The 18,945-nt window shown below is 43.4% G+C and overlaps 1 protein-coding gene across 2 annotated transcripts in view; it reads right to left on the bottom strand.

Moving 5' to 3' along the window:
* Positions 1-18,945, bottom strand: part of ptprua (protein tyrosine phosphatase receptor type Ua) — a 270,473-nt gene that overhangs the window by 118,995 nt on the left and 132,533 nt on the right. For both annotated transcript variants that reach the window (XM_080485679.1, XM_080485680.1), the window contains exons 3-4: positions 15,607-15,878; positions 1,818-1,899 (exon numbers count right to left, since the gene is read on the bottom strand). In XM_080485679.1, coding sequence (XP_080341805.1) covers positions 1,818-1,899; positions 15,607-15,878 — 354 coding nt within the window. The remainder of the gene's footprint in view (positions 1-1,817; positions 1,900-15,606; positions 15,879-18,945) is intronic.

Genomic DNA, 18,945 nt, shown 5'->3' with positions numbered 1-18,945 from the left:
AATAGAAAATAGAGAATCGTATTTATATCCATCCAACTACTTTAAAACTTGTTCTAAAATACATCCTTTAATTAACTTATAATGCTTGGACTCCAGTCATCTATTCCTGTTTCTCTTGGTTTGATAATTATTATGAAAACAAGATGTTACTTTCTGCCCAAATGATAAAAAAAAAACATTAAAAATGTCTTAGCTGTTCTACATATTTACCCTTTTTTATTGCAGTTTAAGCCATTTTAACTTTGTTTGTTTTTATTTCTTTTCCTCTGCAGCCATTCCAAATAGTTATTTTGCCTGTTTTTAGTTTGAAGCTTTTTGTGACATTTCTGAGCCATTTTCATCGATTTCATAGCTATTTTACAATTTCTAAGCCATTTTTTTATTGATTTTAGCCATTTTAACTATTTTCACCATTCTAGCCACACTAGTCATCATAGCTCTTTGTAGTGGCCTTAATCAATTCACCTGTTCACCTATAAATCAGTTTTTGGTAAGTTTAATGATTTTAACTTTGGTGAAAATAAGTGAAAACGTTTATCTACGTTTTGTTAAGTATTGCAGACGAACGTATTCCGCTTAATTCATTGGACCACATCGAAGCTATGCAAAGCTATGCAGACGCTTCCCTGCAACCAGAAGTTAATCATGACCGGAAAATAAACAATACCAACAGTTTTGACCGATCCTCCAGCGCCCTCTAGCGTTGTGGTGGTGAACTGCATCACGGTTCATAAAACCTTGATGCAGAACTCCCAGGAGTGATTGGACCGTGTAGAGGCAATGCACTGCCTTATGCGGGAACACATTCAGAGCAGAGTGTCCAATCTTTATTCATTCCCACCTTCATGATGAAACAAGCAGATTGTTTTTCGGATTTGCGAAGTTTGCGAAAATTTAAAAAAACTGAAAAATGGTCATAACTCCAAAGAATCTTATGACATTATTGCATTTTTTATTGATTAAGTAGAAGGATTACCACCAAACTAACCATAACTGATGAATTCTATTGAATGTATAATTCAACTCAAAGGTGTAATTCAATTTTCAGCAGTGGAACCGAAATAATTTGTTTTGGCTTGAATCCAAGTTTCAGCCGTTTTGGTTCGATGGCGTCAGTCTTGAAAGTTGGTCTGGGTCAGTAGTGTTTTTGCATTGACCTCTACTTCCTGGCACGCCAATCAGATGGCATTTAGCCGATGTCCGCGGCGTCCAGTCGAGCTAATCCTCTCGGTAACAGCACCGCTGGGACCGAAAAGGGCCCGTCACGATGGGACCCACATCACCACTGAGCCGGTGTTCCCAAACGCCGCAGGTGGTTCGATGGTACGTTTAACCGATAAAGGACATGATGTTTTGTAACACAGACTCACAAAAGACAAAAAAAATAAATAACGCCAACCCTTCACCAATGTCACTGTGCTGCCAAAGAGGAAAGAAAAAAACTAAATAAATAAATAAACTCCTGGAGATGATCAAAGTAGAACCGCGAGCTGTCCCTTTTCCCGCCTGTAACATCACATTAGCTCTAAAAGCCCCCGGTTGGGAGCGCGGCGATTAGAAGGAAAGGTCAGGCGTTATGCCGGGGGCAGAAAAAGACGCCTCCCGCTGTGTTATTGCGGCTTTGCCACCGTTCAGGTTCGTGCTTCGTCTGCCCTTCTACCCCCCCCTCATCACCACCCAAAACCCCCCCCCGGTCTTCAATCACCTCTGGGAAGCCGCTGGGCTCTCGGCGCCCAGTGTGCAGCCAGACTCTCGCCCAGACCTCAGTAAAGGTCAGCAGGTAGGGCGACGAGCGAAACGCGGAAGTGGGTACTTACAACAGGGGTAATTGAGCAGCACGATGTCGTCCAGGGCGATGTAGCCCTGTCGCTCCTCGGAAACCGTCGCCTCGAAGATGACCTGCGAAGACAAAGGGGTAAATTAAATAACTGCACACCGTTACCTGTCGAGTGGCACCTTGATTGGCAGAAGGGGAAATTAAAGGGATACGGACTCCCAGGAGCACGTCCAGAATAGAAATGCACAGTTGTCCTTTCGCCATCCCCGCCACTGTACGTTTAAAGTTGAACTTTGATTGTAGTTTTATCCTGGCAATGTTTCTGTTGCTCTCGCTGGTATTTTTCACACAGGCCTATTTAATCAACAGTCACAATAGAATTAATTATCCTCTGAACCTTTTCGGCTCTTTATTGAAACACTACCGGGGAAAATGTCAGGATTTAGTATAAGCCCATCAGAATGCAAAAACAAAAGCTCTGGAGAGTCATCACTCTGTACTGAAAGGTCACATGGATGGCGCCGGGGTGGAAACATCAGAAGTACGCATGCAAGTTACTGCGATCACACGGAGCGGGAACGTTAACAAACCAACGTGTAATCTCCGCTTACATCCACCAAAATACGTGATTGGTCGACGTTATCACCTGCAATGTGTGCTGTGTATTGTTTTCGTGAATAAACAAAAAGATGGCGCTCATGTTGCATCTGTGAAAATGTCGAAAATCGTTTTCAAAACGCTGCTGTGTGAACACGAAACTTTTCTGAAACAAAAACGCAGAAACGGTGGGTTTTCACTTAACATTGTCGTTTAAATGAAGCCTACATATAATATAATGTACTAAAAAGCTGTTGGGATGTGTAAAACAAAAATGCAGTGTTAAGAGTTGGAAAAAAAGATTGTCATGAAAAAACATTTTTACAATCACCTAATCTGATAATAATAATAATAATAATAATAATAATAATAATAATAATAATAATAATAATAATAATTGTAATTATTTCTTTAATTTCTATATATTTTTTCAGTTACTTTCCCCATGAAGGGTTCAGAGATGGGACAATGTGGGCTGTGAAACATATTTCAGCAGTAATGCACCGTTCTTCAGTTTGAACATCACGCCTGTCCCCTTGAACTACACGATTAAAGTCGAATTGTGAAAGAACCTCCAGTGTGCAAACATGAATTTACATGTGACTCCACATGTGAGCGCTGCAGGAAGCCGCTCCAGAGGAGGTGAAGAGCCACAGGTTGTTCACAGCTGGTCGAACCAATCATGCTGAAGAAAATAATTGTGACAGCGCTGAAGTGTTGGGAACCAGAAAAAAAAAAGTAAATAAATGCAGGTGATTTGCCTGTGGATGTGTCTTTTAGGAAAATGTTCTTCTAACCTCCAGTTCTAACCTTGTTATTAATATTGATTAATGATGTGCAGATCAATACCTAAATATCAATAACTAAACTCGTCATACTTTGTTAATCACCTTGGGGATATTCCAGGTTTTGCATTTTGCGGTGGGCAGCCACATCCAGGGGGGGTCAGGGGTCTTGAGCAGGGACCAACAGAAGCATAGAGTATATACGCTCAACAGGAACTGATGCCAAACCCGGCTCGCTTCATAGCGGCCAAACTCAATGCCACATCCTGCACTTGAGAAATTGGCTACTTCAGTCAATTTTAATCATGTAATTTGAGGGTGCTATGCTTTACCGCCGAGTGACCTCTGATGTCTTAACGTGGATGAGTGCGCACGGTAATTATAGATTCAGATGATGACCTCGGGGATAAAGACTTGCCAGAAAGTCTAATGCATATAGAGGAATTCACTCAAGTGCAAATTCGCATGAATTCAAAGAAACATCAAATAGCATATAAGGTTATCACATAAGCCTAAATATTCACAGCTCTGTGCCTGTTGGGTTACACCTAACTGAGAGCTTCTACCTTATCAAGGAGCACAACGCGTGGATAAATCCCCCCTCCCCGCCGTCCCCTTTATTAAAACCGTGCGGCAGCGGCAGGAGTCCTTAAACAAAGACTAAATATTCACTCATCTAAATGAGCCGAGGCCCACGCAGAGACGCGGAGTGAACTGAGGAGGCCACCCGGCACGCTGCAAAGTCATTCTGGGTTTACCGAGGAGTAATTACAGTCGGCAGAGCCCGGATTGGTTCCTCAGCCACCAGCGACTCCTCACTTCTCTAACCGCAATCTCTCAGCTTAAGGGGTGAGTGTATTAACAGCCGGTGAGATGAAAGTTGCTACTGTAAGCTGCTTCAGGCCTGCGTGTGTGTGTGTGTGTGTGTGTGTGTGTGTGTGTGTGTGTGTGTGTGTGTGTGTGTGTGTGTGTGTGTGTGTGTGTGTGTCGCTGGTTATCTATCGCGAGGCCCGGTGGAAGTCAGGACTCTGACTCTGCACTCAAGACGAGCGATAGATTGCGATGTTGACTATACATCAGGCTTTGAGTGCCCCGGGACAATCAATAGCACAAAGGGCCTTGGCAGATGGATGCAGGCCAGAGCTTTCTTTGCACCAATTTTTTTTATTTTTTTATTTTTCATTCCCACGTCGGGCCATTAGAGGCGTCTGACCGATTAACTCTTCAATTCATCACGCGTCGGCGCGCCCACCGCCATCGATTCACTCAGCTCGGTGCGTTGAGCTGTCATTAAGCTCCTCCTCGTCCGCCCTAGCTCCCGGGAAAGTGTGTGTGAGTGTGACTGTGTCAGACGCCTTTAGAGTCCGGCCGATCGCCGTGATGCTCACGGGAGCCGCTGCAGAACCGACACCTTGCAAGTTTGTTCGATGTGATGGGAGACTGGAGCGAAGGTCAACACGCCTCACCTTTTCAAAAGAAAAGTCATGTTTTACAAATAAACTCCCTTAAATATGGTCAAATCTGGAGGCGGCTGGGTCTCAGCTGTCAGAGCAGGTCACCTCACAAGGTTGGCGGTTCGATCCCTCATGTCTTTCCGTCGATATATTGACGTGTCCTTGGGCAAAGACACTGAATTCTGGGATGTTTCCATTGTTTTGTGAACACTCTGTGTGTGGATGTGTGAGCTAAAGAAGGATGGATGGATGGATGGATGGATGGATGGACGGACGGACGGACGGACGGACGGACGGACGGACGGACGGACGGACGAACCAACTTGCTGAATTTCACTTACGTGTAACGACTTTCTGTTTGTCTAATTTCCGGCACTTTCTTTGTATTCAAGGTGGCAAAAATAAGATGCATGAGCTTTTAGAGGGAGACATAAAAAATGTATGGGGGGAAGAAACGTGCAGAAAGAGAGGAGCGCGACACCGAGCAGGGCGGCGGATCGAAAGGGGGGAAGAATAAGCCACACTGATATTGTGAGGCCTGATAGCATCTTCAATATTTTATAGCAAAGTTTCACAATCTGCCGATCCTCCCACGGGTCGCGGTGAAACAAAAATCTATTCCTGCAAGCGGCGGAGGAGACGGATTGTCCGATTGAGAATATCCAGTTGAGGGTGACGTCATTCTCGTCAGACTGTCTTTGTGACGGACAACAAAAATAAAAGGGGCTTTAAAACTTTGCAGCCGTGAAATATGAATCAAGAAATAATGGTTCCTTGCACACATTAGGGTGCAATTTCCCATTAAAGGAAACCGTGTCGTCATCAACGAACAAAGACAAAGACAGAAGAAATCACAAAGCCCCAGCGCATGCATCCTATTAAGATACAGCAGGGCCGCAACATTTGATGTAAAAGAAGAAGCTTGCATGGATTTTAATATGCACCTCCCGTTGCACCGTGCTTGCCTCATAAAACACAACGAAGGAGAATTGATAGCGTCGACTAACAGAATCCATACCGCGTTCCGGGAGGCCTCGCATAAAGTGCATGCATTAAAATCACAAGTGTAAACTCTGCACCAGATCGCGGCGGAGCGAGGAAAAAAAAAACAACCAAAAGACAAGATTTGCCCAGTAATTAATATTTCTGGCTTTAAGTTTTCATTACGGCTCTGCAGAAACTGTTTATGTCCGTGTTGACGATAAAGCTCTCCACCGATACACCGGGGTCGTTCATCCATCCTCACCAGGACTTTAATTAATTTACCCACTTACGTTCGATTGTTAGTGGAACGTGTCGAACGAAAGCCGCGACGATGCCCCGTTAATTGATTCCTTCAGGGCTGCCAGTATTGATCCGTATTGGCTTCATGGCAGGGACCAAAATGTAAATATATGACAAGCGTTTGCCTGCGATCCCTTCCTCTCTGCTGTGCAGTGAGAACTGGAGATACTGAACCTCGCCGCGTTTCAGGAAGCATATGTACACAATATGTTCCTTTGGCTTGTATTGTGAGGACACGAGGTCATGGCTAAAGTAAGGCCAGGTTGGAGAACATCAACAGAAGATGGAAAAAATTGATTCAAGGTAGTGCAAGTTCTTATACTTAAATGAATGAACCAAGTTCTGTATTCTGGTCTTAATGTACACCAATCAACCGTAACAGTACGATCATCTGCCTGCTGTGTAGATCTATCTTCTACTACCAAAACAGCCCTGAGCCATCGAAGCCTGGACTCCTCTGAAGCTCTGAAGATGCCTTTTTGTTCCAGAATGATAGCAGTGGAAAAAATACCCCCAACGGAACGAGACATGGGACTCTGAGTGGTTTCATTTGATGAAATGCCCAAGACACACATCGGAATATTAAAGACATTCTATTGATATGCAACTGCAATTAGACCTACTTTACATTGCCGAAACATCTCCATCCATCCAGACATCCATCGTCTCTCATTGCTCCACCCTGTGCTGTTCAGGGTAGCCAGAACTGAAGCCAGAAATCCACAAACACTGAGGGTTTTATCTATGTTGATAAAGTATTTTATCCGTTATTTGCTGATTGTGATTCTGAGGAGGACGATTGGTCGGCCAGCAGGTCAGAGTTACGTGACGCGCCTGAACGCATCACCCAGAGCATTGGATATTCACACAGGAAGCACAGAACGACTGATCTGAATAATTCAGTGTGAGTGTGTTTGATTTACTAGTAACTGATATCGGCATGAAGCCCGTTAACCCGTAAAAATCCATAAATTAACCGCGTCATTGTTTAAGCGGCAGGGTTCATAGCGTGTCAAAAACAGTAGCGGCGTATGGTCCGTAAATTACGGTAATGGTTTGGATCGTGGCCCAAAGGCTCTGTCAGGATTTGAACCCATCAGCTTTTTCACAAAGCCAACAAATACTACATAGGTTTAGAATTTGACAGTTGGCGGTGTGGACTTCACAATAAAATCCTCCCCAGTAAAGCTTCAAATCATGTCTGTGTGCATCAGAATTTACTTAATGCAGCTTTATTGCAGCGGGATGAAAAGTGAGACTGCTGCATTGCCAGTGACTAATCCAAGGGGGTTTAAGTAAGAAATCCAGCAGTGGACTCCGCCACTACCAATAACCGCCATAAGATCGAAGTAATTACAGGAAGTAAATACATCAACGGGTTATTGTAGAAAACAATCAAACCATAAAGTCATTTCTAATCTTCTGAAATCACTAAAGCCGTGTAATATATTATTACACTGGTAATCATATTAAAACAGGAGCATTTTATCTAATTCTCTGGCCACAGAGGAAGGGACTGAAAGCTGGAGACGACGAGGAAAGAAGGACCCCAAACAGTAAATGGAGACGAGTGTGTCTCTCCGGAGGAGCCCATCTTTTAGTTTTCAGAAACCAAGCTGACAGCCAATGAGTGAAGCCATCTGAACACATTTCTCCGCCGTCCTCAAAGCGCTGACAGCTTCAAGTCCAATCTCCAACAGAAAATCTCTCCAGCAAAGTCAATGAGTGTCACTCCCACGTCCGTTCGCAGCCGAGACGGAAGGTCGCGAACTCCGTCAAATGACACGCGTTGATATAATCGCGCTGTCAGCCGGCGCCGGTTTACCCGCTTCCTGTAACGGCACAACCAACCCTCCCGAAACAAAACAAGAAAGAAAAGTGCCTCCACGCTGAGAGAAATGTGTGAAATTTAGCAGAAAACTGCGACTAGTTGCACGGCGCGACGCGCATATGCGGCTCCTTGGTGTTTTCTGGTTGACTGGACCAGTCCGGTTGCTTCTAGTCACTGGGAGCTGCATCGGTGGGATGGGGAAGCCTCGTCGCTCACGATGAAATGAAAAACTACAATGTAGAAATAATGAGCACGAGACATAATAGAGAAAAGAATATTGTGAAATCACTCACAATGCAACATGCATTGATTGAGGCAATATGTATCAAGATGGGTATGGATTGAATTTCTCTCTAATGCTTGGTGATTACTTAATGGAAAATAGCTAATAATACTCTAGTACTGAATTCAGTTATTGTCTCTGATCTGAAAAGAGCCACAATTTGAAACAAGAGTAAAAACATAAAAGGGATCAAATTGAGTCAGTAGGACCTGTTAAATTTAAATTTTACTGTACTGGCATGAAAAACCACCACATCGGTTGTTTAAACATCCACATATTGAATCTGCACATGCATAATACACCCTCTAGTGTCCAAAGCGATTATGACAGGAGCAACTCCGACGAGTAAGAGAGGAAACAGGAAACCTCGGTTAAAGTTTAACCTCAAGACAGGAACAAAGTTCAGTTTTGAAAATCGCCAAGGCCCTGTTCACACGACGTTGTGAAACAAGTGAAAATGCATTGTTGGATTATTAACTATGAAACTACCGAGTCTCAGGAGAATATTGGACTGGGAGTCGTGACACAGAGGGTTATTGTCCATCGACTGAGGCATGTGCAGAAGAAGTACCTACTATGGCCGTGGCAGTAGCGTTTTTTTCAGAAAAATCGCATTTTCCCCCGTCGACATGGAAACGGAGCCTAAACGTTTTCAAAAAGTTGAGTTTCCCCCGTTTACACAGAGATGGAGGCATTTTTGAGAAGTTCCATTTTCATGAAAGTTTCATTTTCACTCACTCTGACTATAATTGCTTTGGACACTAGAGGATGTATTATGCATAAATGGATCTCACATGTCGATGTCACGGAGACGGACACCCATAATTAATCCCGATAAACAATTCTTTCAGTCTTTGTTAGACATCTTATTGTCATGAAAGCACATTACATTTGTCCATCAACAATCACGTCCAACTTGGAAACTGCCTCCTGTTAAAATGTCTTCAGTTAATGAAGTCTTAGAAATGACCAGATCAATTAAATAAATGCATAAAAAAGTCCTCAGGAGGACCCCTGACCTTTTTCCATAACAGCCTGGTCTACATGTTAGCGGTTCAGTCCAGCAGTCAATACTAATTGCTTAGTAAACACTACATTGGTCTTCTGAGAAATACTTTATGTTCATAATCGACTCATACGAGATCGATTTCTTCCATCATGTCAGTATTCTTAGGAACTTAGTGCTCAAAGGTGTCCAATTTGTAGCAGTCAATAGAAAGGTTGTTCAAAGTGGAGAGCGCCCAACATGTTTATAGCAATAGGGTTAAAAAAAACAAAAAAACATCATGAGGCGTGATGCAGAATAGAGCTGAGGAATTGGTGTTAATTTAAATTATCAAAGGATTTGGTTTTGGGAAGCTGATTCGGTAGGTTTTGTCAAAAGAAATTGAAATTGTTTTAAAATGCACAAACATTCATCGACTTTCTGGAACAAAAACCTCTGAGATTAAAGATCTAACCCAGAGGTGTCAAACGTAAAGCCCGTGGGCCAGAACCGGCCGGTAAGAGGCTCTAATGAGGCCAAACCAACAAGTAAATGGTGAAAATTTCAAAGTAAACATTTTTTTCCCCACAAATTTCTTAAGAGTAAAGGACAGAACACTGAGAGCCGGGCTGAGAGCTCAACCGTGTTACCATGAGCATTAGCACACTAGCATTAGCCTCAAAGCCATGCGGTCATGGTGAGTTTGTAGAAACACCCATAATGCAACAGCTATAGAGGTTTTATTAACGTTTCACTGTATTTTGCACCAGAGAGTTTCATTAAAAATGGCTTTATGTTGAGATTGTGGTCATTTTCTGTATTAATTGTTTGGTTTTGTGAAAATAAAAACATTTCCTTGATGCACCGCAACAAAGAAAATCCTTGAAGTTTGTAAATAAAAGCTTTTATTGGCACTATTTTCCCAGTGTGGTCCACTCGAGATGGTTTAAACCCAAGATCCTCCGAAGTTCCCATGTTTCAGCCCATTTGGTCACTTTTTCCACATAAAAACTGTAAATATATATTAAAGCCTCTTTGTCTTGTTTATTTAAAATAACATTATAAAAAAAAACAGGAACTGATCCACACAGCAGCTCTTCCCCCCCCCAAAATAATGACGTCAATCGATAGAGACCATGATTCAGTCACATAATGTCCTCTGAGGTTCCGTTGAAGCTTCCTGAAGAGAATCCAGATAAAGCCACCGAGATTAACCGAGCTGTTTAAGAGAAATGAATGAACGTCTTCAAACAAAGAAGGATGGATCTTGATGAGCAGATTCCATTACGGGAAACGTAACGCAGACTCATTTAACGTCGGAATCAATCACAGCGATATCTCCGTTGTATCGTTCAGCCACTCTTCTTTAATACTTCTTGTGAGGTTCTGTAAGTGCACCACTAAATCACTTGACCGATCAAAACCACGGCGGAGTTCCGTTTCACCATCGCTACGGCAACCAAACGGTTCCCAGAAATACTTATTGGGTCACTTTCCGGTTCATGGGAAAATATTCTGATGTTCCTGGTGGAAATGTGCCATCCTATCATCAACAATGGACATCTGGAACACGGAACCACTGGCGGTGCGTTTTTCAAACCTCCTATCAGTGGAAGCCGAACTGCTGAAGGGCGAGAACACCTCTGATCACAGTCCAACATATCTCTGAAGCAGTCTGTCTGTCCTCAGGCGTGTTGACGCTCCATGATTATTTTTTACTTTTTTCCATTTTTTGTGTTTAATCTCATCCACCAACAGCTGCTCCTTTTCCCCTCTAAGCCTTCTGAAGTCCTCTCCCCGGTGCAGATCCGCTGCTCGGCGGCCTGCAGGGCCTGATCTGCTGGCTGGCGGCGCCGGACAGTGATCGTTATCGACGAGCCTGGGTGGACGGATGAGTGCCGCCCCGCGGGGCCTCAGCTCGGCTTCGAGCTGCAGCGGCGGCTGAAGAGAGCGGTGGCGGCGGTGGCGGCGGCGGCGGCGGCCATCCCAGGGCAGAGAGAAAAGGAAAGTGGAAAGGATCCGGCTCCTGATCGACACGTTTTGTTCTTGCAGGCCTGCGTTTAAGCCTCCTCACTCACCTGAACAGGTTTTACCCTGCTCCATTACCTGCTGCCCATCATCCCGGTTTATAGGACAAATAAAGGAATCTGTCGCGTGTCTGAGTGCCTTTGGGGGGGGACGGGGGGGGGGGGGGGGGGGGGGGGGGGGGGGACTTTACAGAGCAGCTCCTCCTCATCGCTCAGGCAGCTTGGACATACATCAGCCGGGGTAGTAGATTACATTGCGTATGCACGCCTGCCCGAACAGTAAACACTGCGGCGCTGAGCAAACTCCCCGCCTGAGCCGACTTGTCTGATTGTACACCGATCCCCCGCCTCCCCGCCAACCCTCTGAACCTCCCTCTGCGAGCGCCGCTGCCTCTGCGGCGGTGCGTGGCGGGAAAACTTTGAAACATCCGCGCAGGAAAGGGGAGGGAAATCATTACTTTGAATCAGTTTGGCTCTTGGTGATTCGCCGAGGACGGTGCGGCCCCGTCCACATTGATCCGCGCAGCCTTCTAATCTCATTAACTGGCTCTTGATTTATTGGGATGGGGCTCCAAGTAGCGCCAAGGTTATAGAAGCAACCCCTACCCACACACACACACACACCCCACCACCATGCCCTGCGCCAGGGGTCGCGCTGAATTGAGGTCAATTGACTGATGGGAGAACCCACGCTCCCGCGATCCCTTACGCCTTCTCATTACCAGCTGCTTCTCGGGGGTGGCGGGGTGACCGGCTTGGTGGGGGGAGAAAACGGGAGCATTAGGAGCATTAGGGGATAAATTATCCGCAGTAATGAGGTGAGGCAGGGCTGCATCCAGTCATCAGATTCTTACAAGCTGCACAACGGCCGTTAATAAAGCGGCGCCGAGCAATACAGGGCGTCAAACAGGCCGCTATTGATTGCACTGCAGCACACAGGTAAATCGACCAATAAATAACGACACAATCCAAACACATGCCCGCTGTAATTATACACCCATTGAGCTACAGTGATGTATGACGTAGCAGCAATTTGCTAATTTCCTGCGATGTGGATTGAGAAATAAGGAGCTGGAGAATAAAGCTGCTGCGGCTGACAGAAGCCGTGGTTCATGGGTTGGTGACCAGTGAACTACTTAATGGAGCAACGGCAGTGCGGCAGCCAGCTAATGCTTCAATGAAAGGGTATATGGCTGGACATTATGGCTGAGTAATCATTACTCGATTACATAGAAGCGTGCGCAAACTGATATCCGTAGTGATATATGTTTAATTAATATTGGCTGGTTTCCACGGGAGAAATAATAAGTTGGGACCCTGTCGCGCCGCATTACGTAATAACGGTGCAATATGTAATAATGTAAGAAATGTTCAACCCAATATGTAATAACTCTGCATCTGCTGCATTTTGTAATAACATATTGCAACAGTTATTACAAAAAGTGGTTGCTCTAGTTTTTTGTTTTTTTGTTTTTTTAAAGTAAATGTAATAATTTGGTGCATTATGTAATAACTCATCAGAATTGATGCCTTCATAAGAAAAGCCATCATACCATATATGTTTTTTGGTTTTCTTTTTATTTAAACGAGTAGGATGTTTTATTGCTCAGGCCTAAATCAAATGTAACTGTATTCATTATAATGTGTTCACAAACTCGAAACCAAAGCTACACTAATTAATTATTACTGACACAAAAATGATGGGCACACTTCAATTCTGCGAGACATAAACACATGCAATCTGCATTATCTTATGTAATTATTATGATACAAAGCATTTAAACAGAAAAACAAACATTTATTACATTATCACAATTTTGCACCGTTATTACATAATGCAGCGCCACAGACCTTATTAACATCTCCAGAAGGAATCCTTGGTCTAAATCCCTCCATCAGCTCCGTCCTCCAACAGTAACGACATTTCTCTCTCTTTATCTCACAAAGTCGCCACAACAGCTCGCTATATATGTGCGCCAGGATCATTTTTTTTTTCTACATCGTGGACAATTGACCCGTACAGACATTTTGCTAAATTGGGCTTGACACAAAGAGTGACTCAGCATCCCTGAACAATGGGGCAAAGAGAAATGCTTTCAAAGCCTGGCTGATTAAATCCACTTGCTTAAACCCCAGAGAGAAATTACAAAAATAAAGGAAAGAGGTCCACTTCTTCTCACAGCCAAGTAGCCAGTAATGCTCGTCACTCCTTCTGATGCAGGAAGTCCAACAATGAGAGTCGAACGTGGCTTTGGTCGTTCTCTCATTTTTAATGTTGAGAGCGTATTGTTAGTCTGCTGCATGTGCGTGTGCAGTTTCATTGCATGAGAAAAAACCAAACAATGGCACCCACTAGTGGCCCAACATGAAAACTACATGTAAATGGATATCGTTGCCGTGTAAACCCAAAACTTTCCTGTAACGAAACACTTCAATCGGTCAGATTTGCTTGAGAAAAACCTTCTGCTTTGGCTTAAAAACGCAAATATATGAAGCCTCCGCCTGCACCATCTGAACAAAAGCCTTCATGCGCAGACGACAGGCGTGTGCACGTTGAGCTCTCGACTGATATGAGTCTGTGAGATCTCTGCTGGGTAACCGCTGGACTTCTGACATCTCCTGCAGGTCAGGCAGAAATGCCACCCGCTGCGTGTCCTTGCATTTAAATAAACCATAAACAGCGGCGGGCTTTCTTTACATGCCGCGACATTTTTGCTGAAGAGGCACGGTGATAAACAAAAACCACCGACGACTTGTAATTTTTTTTTGTGTGAATGCATTGATTGATTTCTTTCTTGCTGGTACAACAATTTTATATGAAACCTCAAATATAATGAAAAATGTCCCTCAGCTCTGTAATTTAGTAAACCAACAAATTAATTGTAAGCATTCTAATCAATAGGTATGAAATAACATAACTGCCTATTGTCGGAATATATTTGGCCGCATTCCAAATAACTCAAAATACTGTAGTGAGCTATAAAGTCAAGGTCGTTCAGCAAATTGCTCTTATGGACATTTTAATTCACTTGAATCAACTTTGTAGTGATGGAAGCAAAATATTTCTTGAGTTATGATCACGTCATCCAGCGAACTCGGAACCGATGATCTTTTAATATTCAGTTCACTTGAACCAATAGCTTCAAACGCATTACGTCTGCATATCGCTTTCCTATGTATAGCATAGAGTATAAATTAGGCTTGATGGTATTTAATAAGTACTCATATTGATACTCAGTATTGACAAGCAGCTAAAGGTTACTACTCGTACTTTTATCCACCCTTTAAAAAAGATGTATCAGTGCATCACTACGGATTCTAGTTAAGTGGATTGTATTTTGTCACTGTACACAATAAATATTGGCGGGTTTTCTTTAACTCGTCTCTCCATCTTGTCTGTTTCTTTCAATCAACTTAAAAACAGTCTTGTTTTTACTGGAGGGATGGCAATCAGAGTGATCTCAGAAAAACTCGGTGTGAAAAGTTGAATATTTAATGAAGAAACTTTAATTAACTTTGGTTTTAATTGCTGCATTTTTTATCTGTTATATATTATATATTAGAGTTTGCCACTGAAAACTGCTCTCCTTCATCAGGACCGTGCAGATGGCGGCGTGATTACTTTTGATTGACGGCGGGTTGACGTGACGAGAAAGTGGCTCCAGAAAAACTGGCCGACTTTTTCCGCGGCGCTGCTTCATTTGGACTCTTTGTGAGAATGTAGCAGCGACGGGGTTTTAACGACACGTGACTTTGGTTATTGACGAGCCCGGTTATGTGGGGCCGTTACAATAAAGTCGGCCGACTGAATTAATAATGATCAAATAAATTAAATTGATAATACTTCAGGTGCCTTTTCAAGAAAAATGAACTGAAAAACAGTTTGCTCATGTAATGAGCTTTGAACCTGTCGACTCCTGCACATGCTCAGTAGAGCCAATCAGAACAATGTTTCCGCCGTAGTGTCATGACTCCCAGTCCATAATCTCATGGGACTTGGGAGTTTCAAATCCAGACAATACTACAAAATCAAAAAAACACTACAAAATCCCCCCAAAAAACAACACAAAATCAAGAAAACACTATCAAATGCAGAAAATACTACAAAATAAAAGAAAACCACTAACAAAACCAACAAAACACTACAAAAAAAATAATAAAGAACACAACTGGATTTGGTAGTGTTTCATCTATTTTGTAGTGTTTTCAGAATTTTGTAGTGTTTTGCATTTCCAGGCCACCGTACATCTCTTTCAAAATGTTGCCATGTAAATGCAAAACTTATCTGAAACGTAAACAAGAAAAAGATAAAATTAAATCATTGTCTATACGGGACCTAAGACTCCTGCTGGGAACTACATGCTAGGACTAACCCGGTATATGCCAGTACTAAACAAGTAGAAAGGTGATTCATGAAACACTACATTTGATTTGACAATAATGAGAACGAGGAAAAGACCTGTCCTGTTTCTACCGTGTGTTAGAAGAGATATGACAGCTCGTTTCTACCCACAAACTGACTGAATGTTCAGTCTAGGCATTTCAGGGAAGTGTCGGCGTGTTGGGACCGATGGCGGGTTTACCTGGTATTCACTGGGCCAGAAGGTGCTGACGGCCAGCTCCACCTGGTGCCACTGGCGTCCCTGGGAGCCGGAGACATTCCACACGGCGCTGCCCTTGGATCCGGCGTTGACGCGGATGTAGACCTGCAGGTCCCCGGGGCTGTGGCCGTCGCGGCTGTACAGGAAGTAGCTGAACTGGATGCAGTGGGTGTCGTTCTCGCTGAGCGGGAGCAGCAGCAGCTGGGCCCGCTGGCCGCCGAAGTGCTGCGAGGAGTTGACCATCATGAAGGACCCTGGTGGACGGAAGAAGACTCGTTAAGAGAACCGTTCTTTTGGGAGTCCGGCTATCGCCGACGGACTCTGCCGACATGTCTCGAAGGGATAGAGAGAACTTTGAAAGTTTGCGCTTAATAAAGAGGAATGACCTTGCCAAGCAAAGACTCTATTTCAGCATGTTCACCTGCCAGCCAGATCTGAGTGACCTGCAGTACAAACAAAAATAACAAGATCCAACTACAGGCTTGACCTGCAACACCTCAGAATGGGATAGACATGTCATGTTAGTTTTCACCAACTGAAAGAACGTCTGACTTCTCTTCATTTTAAAAGCCTCGGGACGGAGCCTGAGAGTCTGAGTCGACAGGTTCAAGGTTGTTACTGGGAATATGCGTGAGATCCTCTCTGTCTGTGTTTGGTCTGCTGCTCCCCGCTTCCATCGCCTTCGCTGAGCGCCCGTCAGGTCTGCCGAGTTCAAAGTGCCAACGCCGGGTGTCGGATTGGACTTTCATTCTGGACGGAGGCTTGACAGAGTCACTCTCTCATCCCGGCAGCACAGCGGAGATCCTCCTGACCGTCACAGGAGCAGCACAGTGCATGCTGGGAAAATACATGAGGAGGGTCTGCCTTTGGCTTTGTCGCCTTCAAATGTGGGAATATCATCGGAGGCCCCGTTTCCATGACGTTTCAAGTCTGCGTTTTCGTTTCAGAGAAGTTTTGCTGTCACACGGCAGCCGCAGAAAATAAAACGATGCACTCAGCATGCCAGGCCACAAGTTGGCGCTGTTGGTTGTTTTGTTAAAGAAACCACAGACACACACACACACATGTACGCAAAGCACAATATAAACATTAAAATTGTCGAGTACACAGACGTTAGTATGGACCAGAGGTCTGCAACCTGCGGCTCTGGGAGCCACACGAGGCTCCCGAAATAAAAATGCTATCTTATTTTTATTTCATCTACAGACCAGAGTCATTTTCAGAAAAAAAAAAAAAAAAAAAAAGGCACACCTAAAATGGGAAAAATAAAAAACACTAAAATGAAACAATTTCTAAGAGGAAAAAATAAATAAAACAAGTAAAACTACTTGATAAAGTGGTTAAAATTCCTAAAATGTCCCTGTGGGAATAAGGTCTATAACTATAATTTGATCTTTTCTGTACTTGTCACGTTGAGCTCAGTACATATTGCTTTTACTTAAATAAAATTTTTACCCTGTTTTATTTGATATTGAACTTTCTCTCTATTTATTCTGTGGCTCAACGTAATTTCCTTCTGGGAACAATAAAATGTTTCTACTCTATTCTGTTCTAAACTGTAAAAGGGTCTAAAAAATGAAAAAGAAAAATCAGGTACACAAAAACATCTGAAAATGTACTGAAATATGTACAATCCTAAATTGTAATTGAAACAAAACAAGGCGAGAAGTAGGATGTGTGCTTTGGTCAGAAAGGTTGGTCAGAGCCCTGTGTGTGGACGGACGGCCCAGTTGGACTGCTATCACGGTGACTCCCAACTATGAAACTACACTCTGTTACTCTTCTTCTTCTCATAGTACAGAACCATTCACTGCGTTTACGCCGTCAACTTGGGACAGAGCCCGGGGCATTTTCAAAAAGTTGTTTTCAGTGGCTGCGGGCGCCGTTGTCATGTGAACAGGACCGAAACGCAACGGAAATGTTCGGGTTTTTTCATTTGAAAATGTCGCCGCGCAAACGAGTACGAAATCTGACGCTCCCCTCATGTCCAGACGGCACAGTGGTTTTGTCATTCACACAAGTTTGGAAGATTCAAAACTCGAGTCTTCTCTGGCCTTAATGAAATCATTAGAACTTCCAAGGCCCGTCAATAACTGCCATTAGAGACTGTCTGCTGACGACAATGAATTCCGTCTCCCCAAATCCTGTGGTAATGCACCTCTCTGCTCCTCTGAGCCGCCGACTGAGGATCCCAAATTAAGGTAATTGATGCTCAAAAAGCAAGGGGGGGGGATCTATAAAAGGAAAACCGAATAGCTGCCAGTTTAAAAATCTCCACTGTCATTAGCAATGGTGATTTCGGGGGAAAGTGTGAAAGCAGAGACGAGAAGCGGAAGAGCAAGAGAAACTGTCAAGTCGTAAACGAAGCATTCAAACTGAGAAGCTGAAGACTTCCTGAGCGTTTGAGCATTTCTAGGAGAAAGACTTTTATGTTTGAGTTATGAAGGCTCAAACATTTAAAATAAATGAAAGAATTGAAAGGTAGAATGATTGATGAATTCTAAAACGTCTGAAGGTAAAGGTTTTTTTTCAGCGCAGAGATTTAAAAAAGAATGCGATTTTACATTATTTTTTAAATCAATGTTAATTTCTTGAAATGATAACATTTTCAAAATGATTTAGAAGACTTACATTCTCGCTTTATGTCTAATATTCATGCTATAAAATGAGTGCTGAAATCATGAGAGAAGGCCAGGATTAATTGAGAGACGCATCGAACAGCAGGTAGCATATTTTCTGTGGACGGCAAGTACATGTAAACATCAATTCATCTATTTGAAACAACCGATCAAACCACATTAAAACCCTCCCAGGGACTGAGGAGGGACGTTCTGTGATCTATGATTCATACCGATGTTAAATGTGAAATAATGAACAATAGAATTGGAATAATTGGTCATAAATAATAATGAATGTTACTATAAAGACAAACCAGCGTGTTGATTTAGTTCCACTTTGTAACTTTGAGTTAGAAAAATATATCTAATAATACATAGAAGCATTGATGAATGATTTGCTGCTGGACAGTTTTGAGAAAAGCCTTGTTTTATTTGGAGGAATATCACTCTTTCTCATCATTCCATCTCTGAGGCTCCCGTCAAGAAAGGCAAGATCAACATTTCGCAAATCAAACGGAACACACGCCGACTCTCAATAACAGAAAAACCTGCAGATAAGCTACGATTTGGATCAACAAAGGAGCGTTAGATTAAAAAAAAAAGAGAGAGACGCGGTGTCTTGTGTTACGCATGTGGGTGGGAATGTTCCGCTCCGGGTTCACGCGGCGTTCTGGCGCCGGCGCCGTTAAATACAAGCTGTGTT

Source organism: Lipophrys pholis, assembly GCF_963383615.2.
Source record: "Lipophrys pholis genome assembly, chromosome: 17".
NCBI lineage: Eukaryota > Metazoa > Chordata > Actinopteri > Blenniiformes > Blenniidae > Lipophrys > Lipophrys pholis.
Note: the sequence above shows the minus strand (reverse complement) of the source record. Positions and strands in the feature narration are given on the sequence as shown.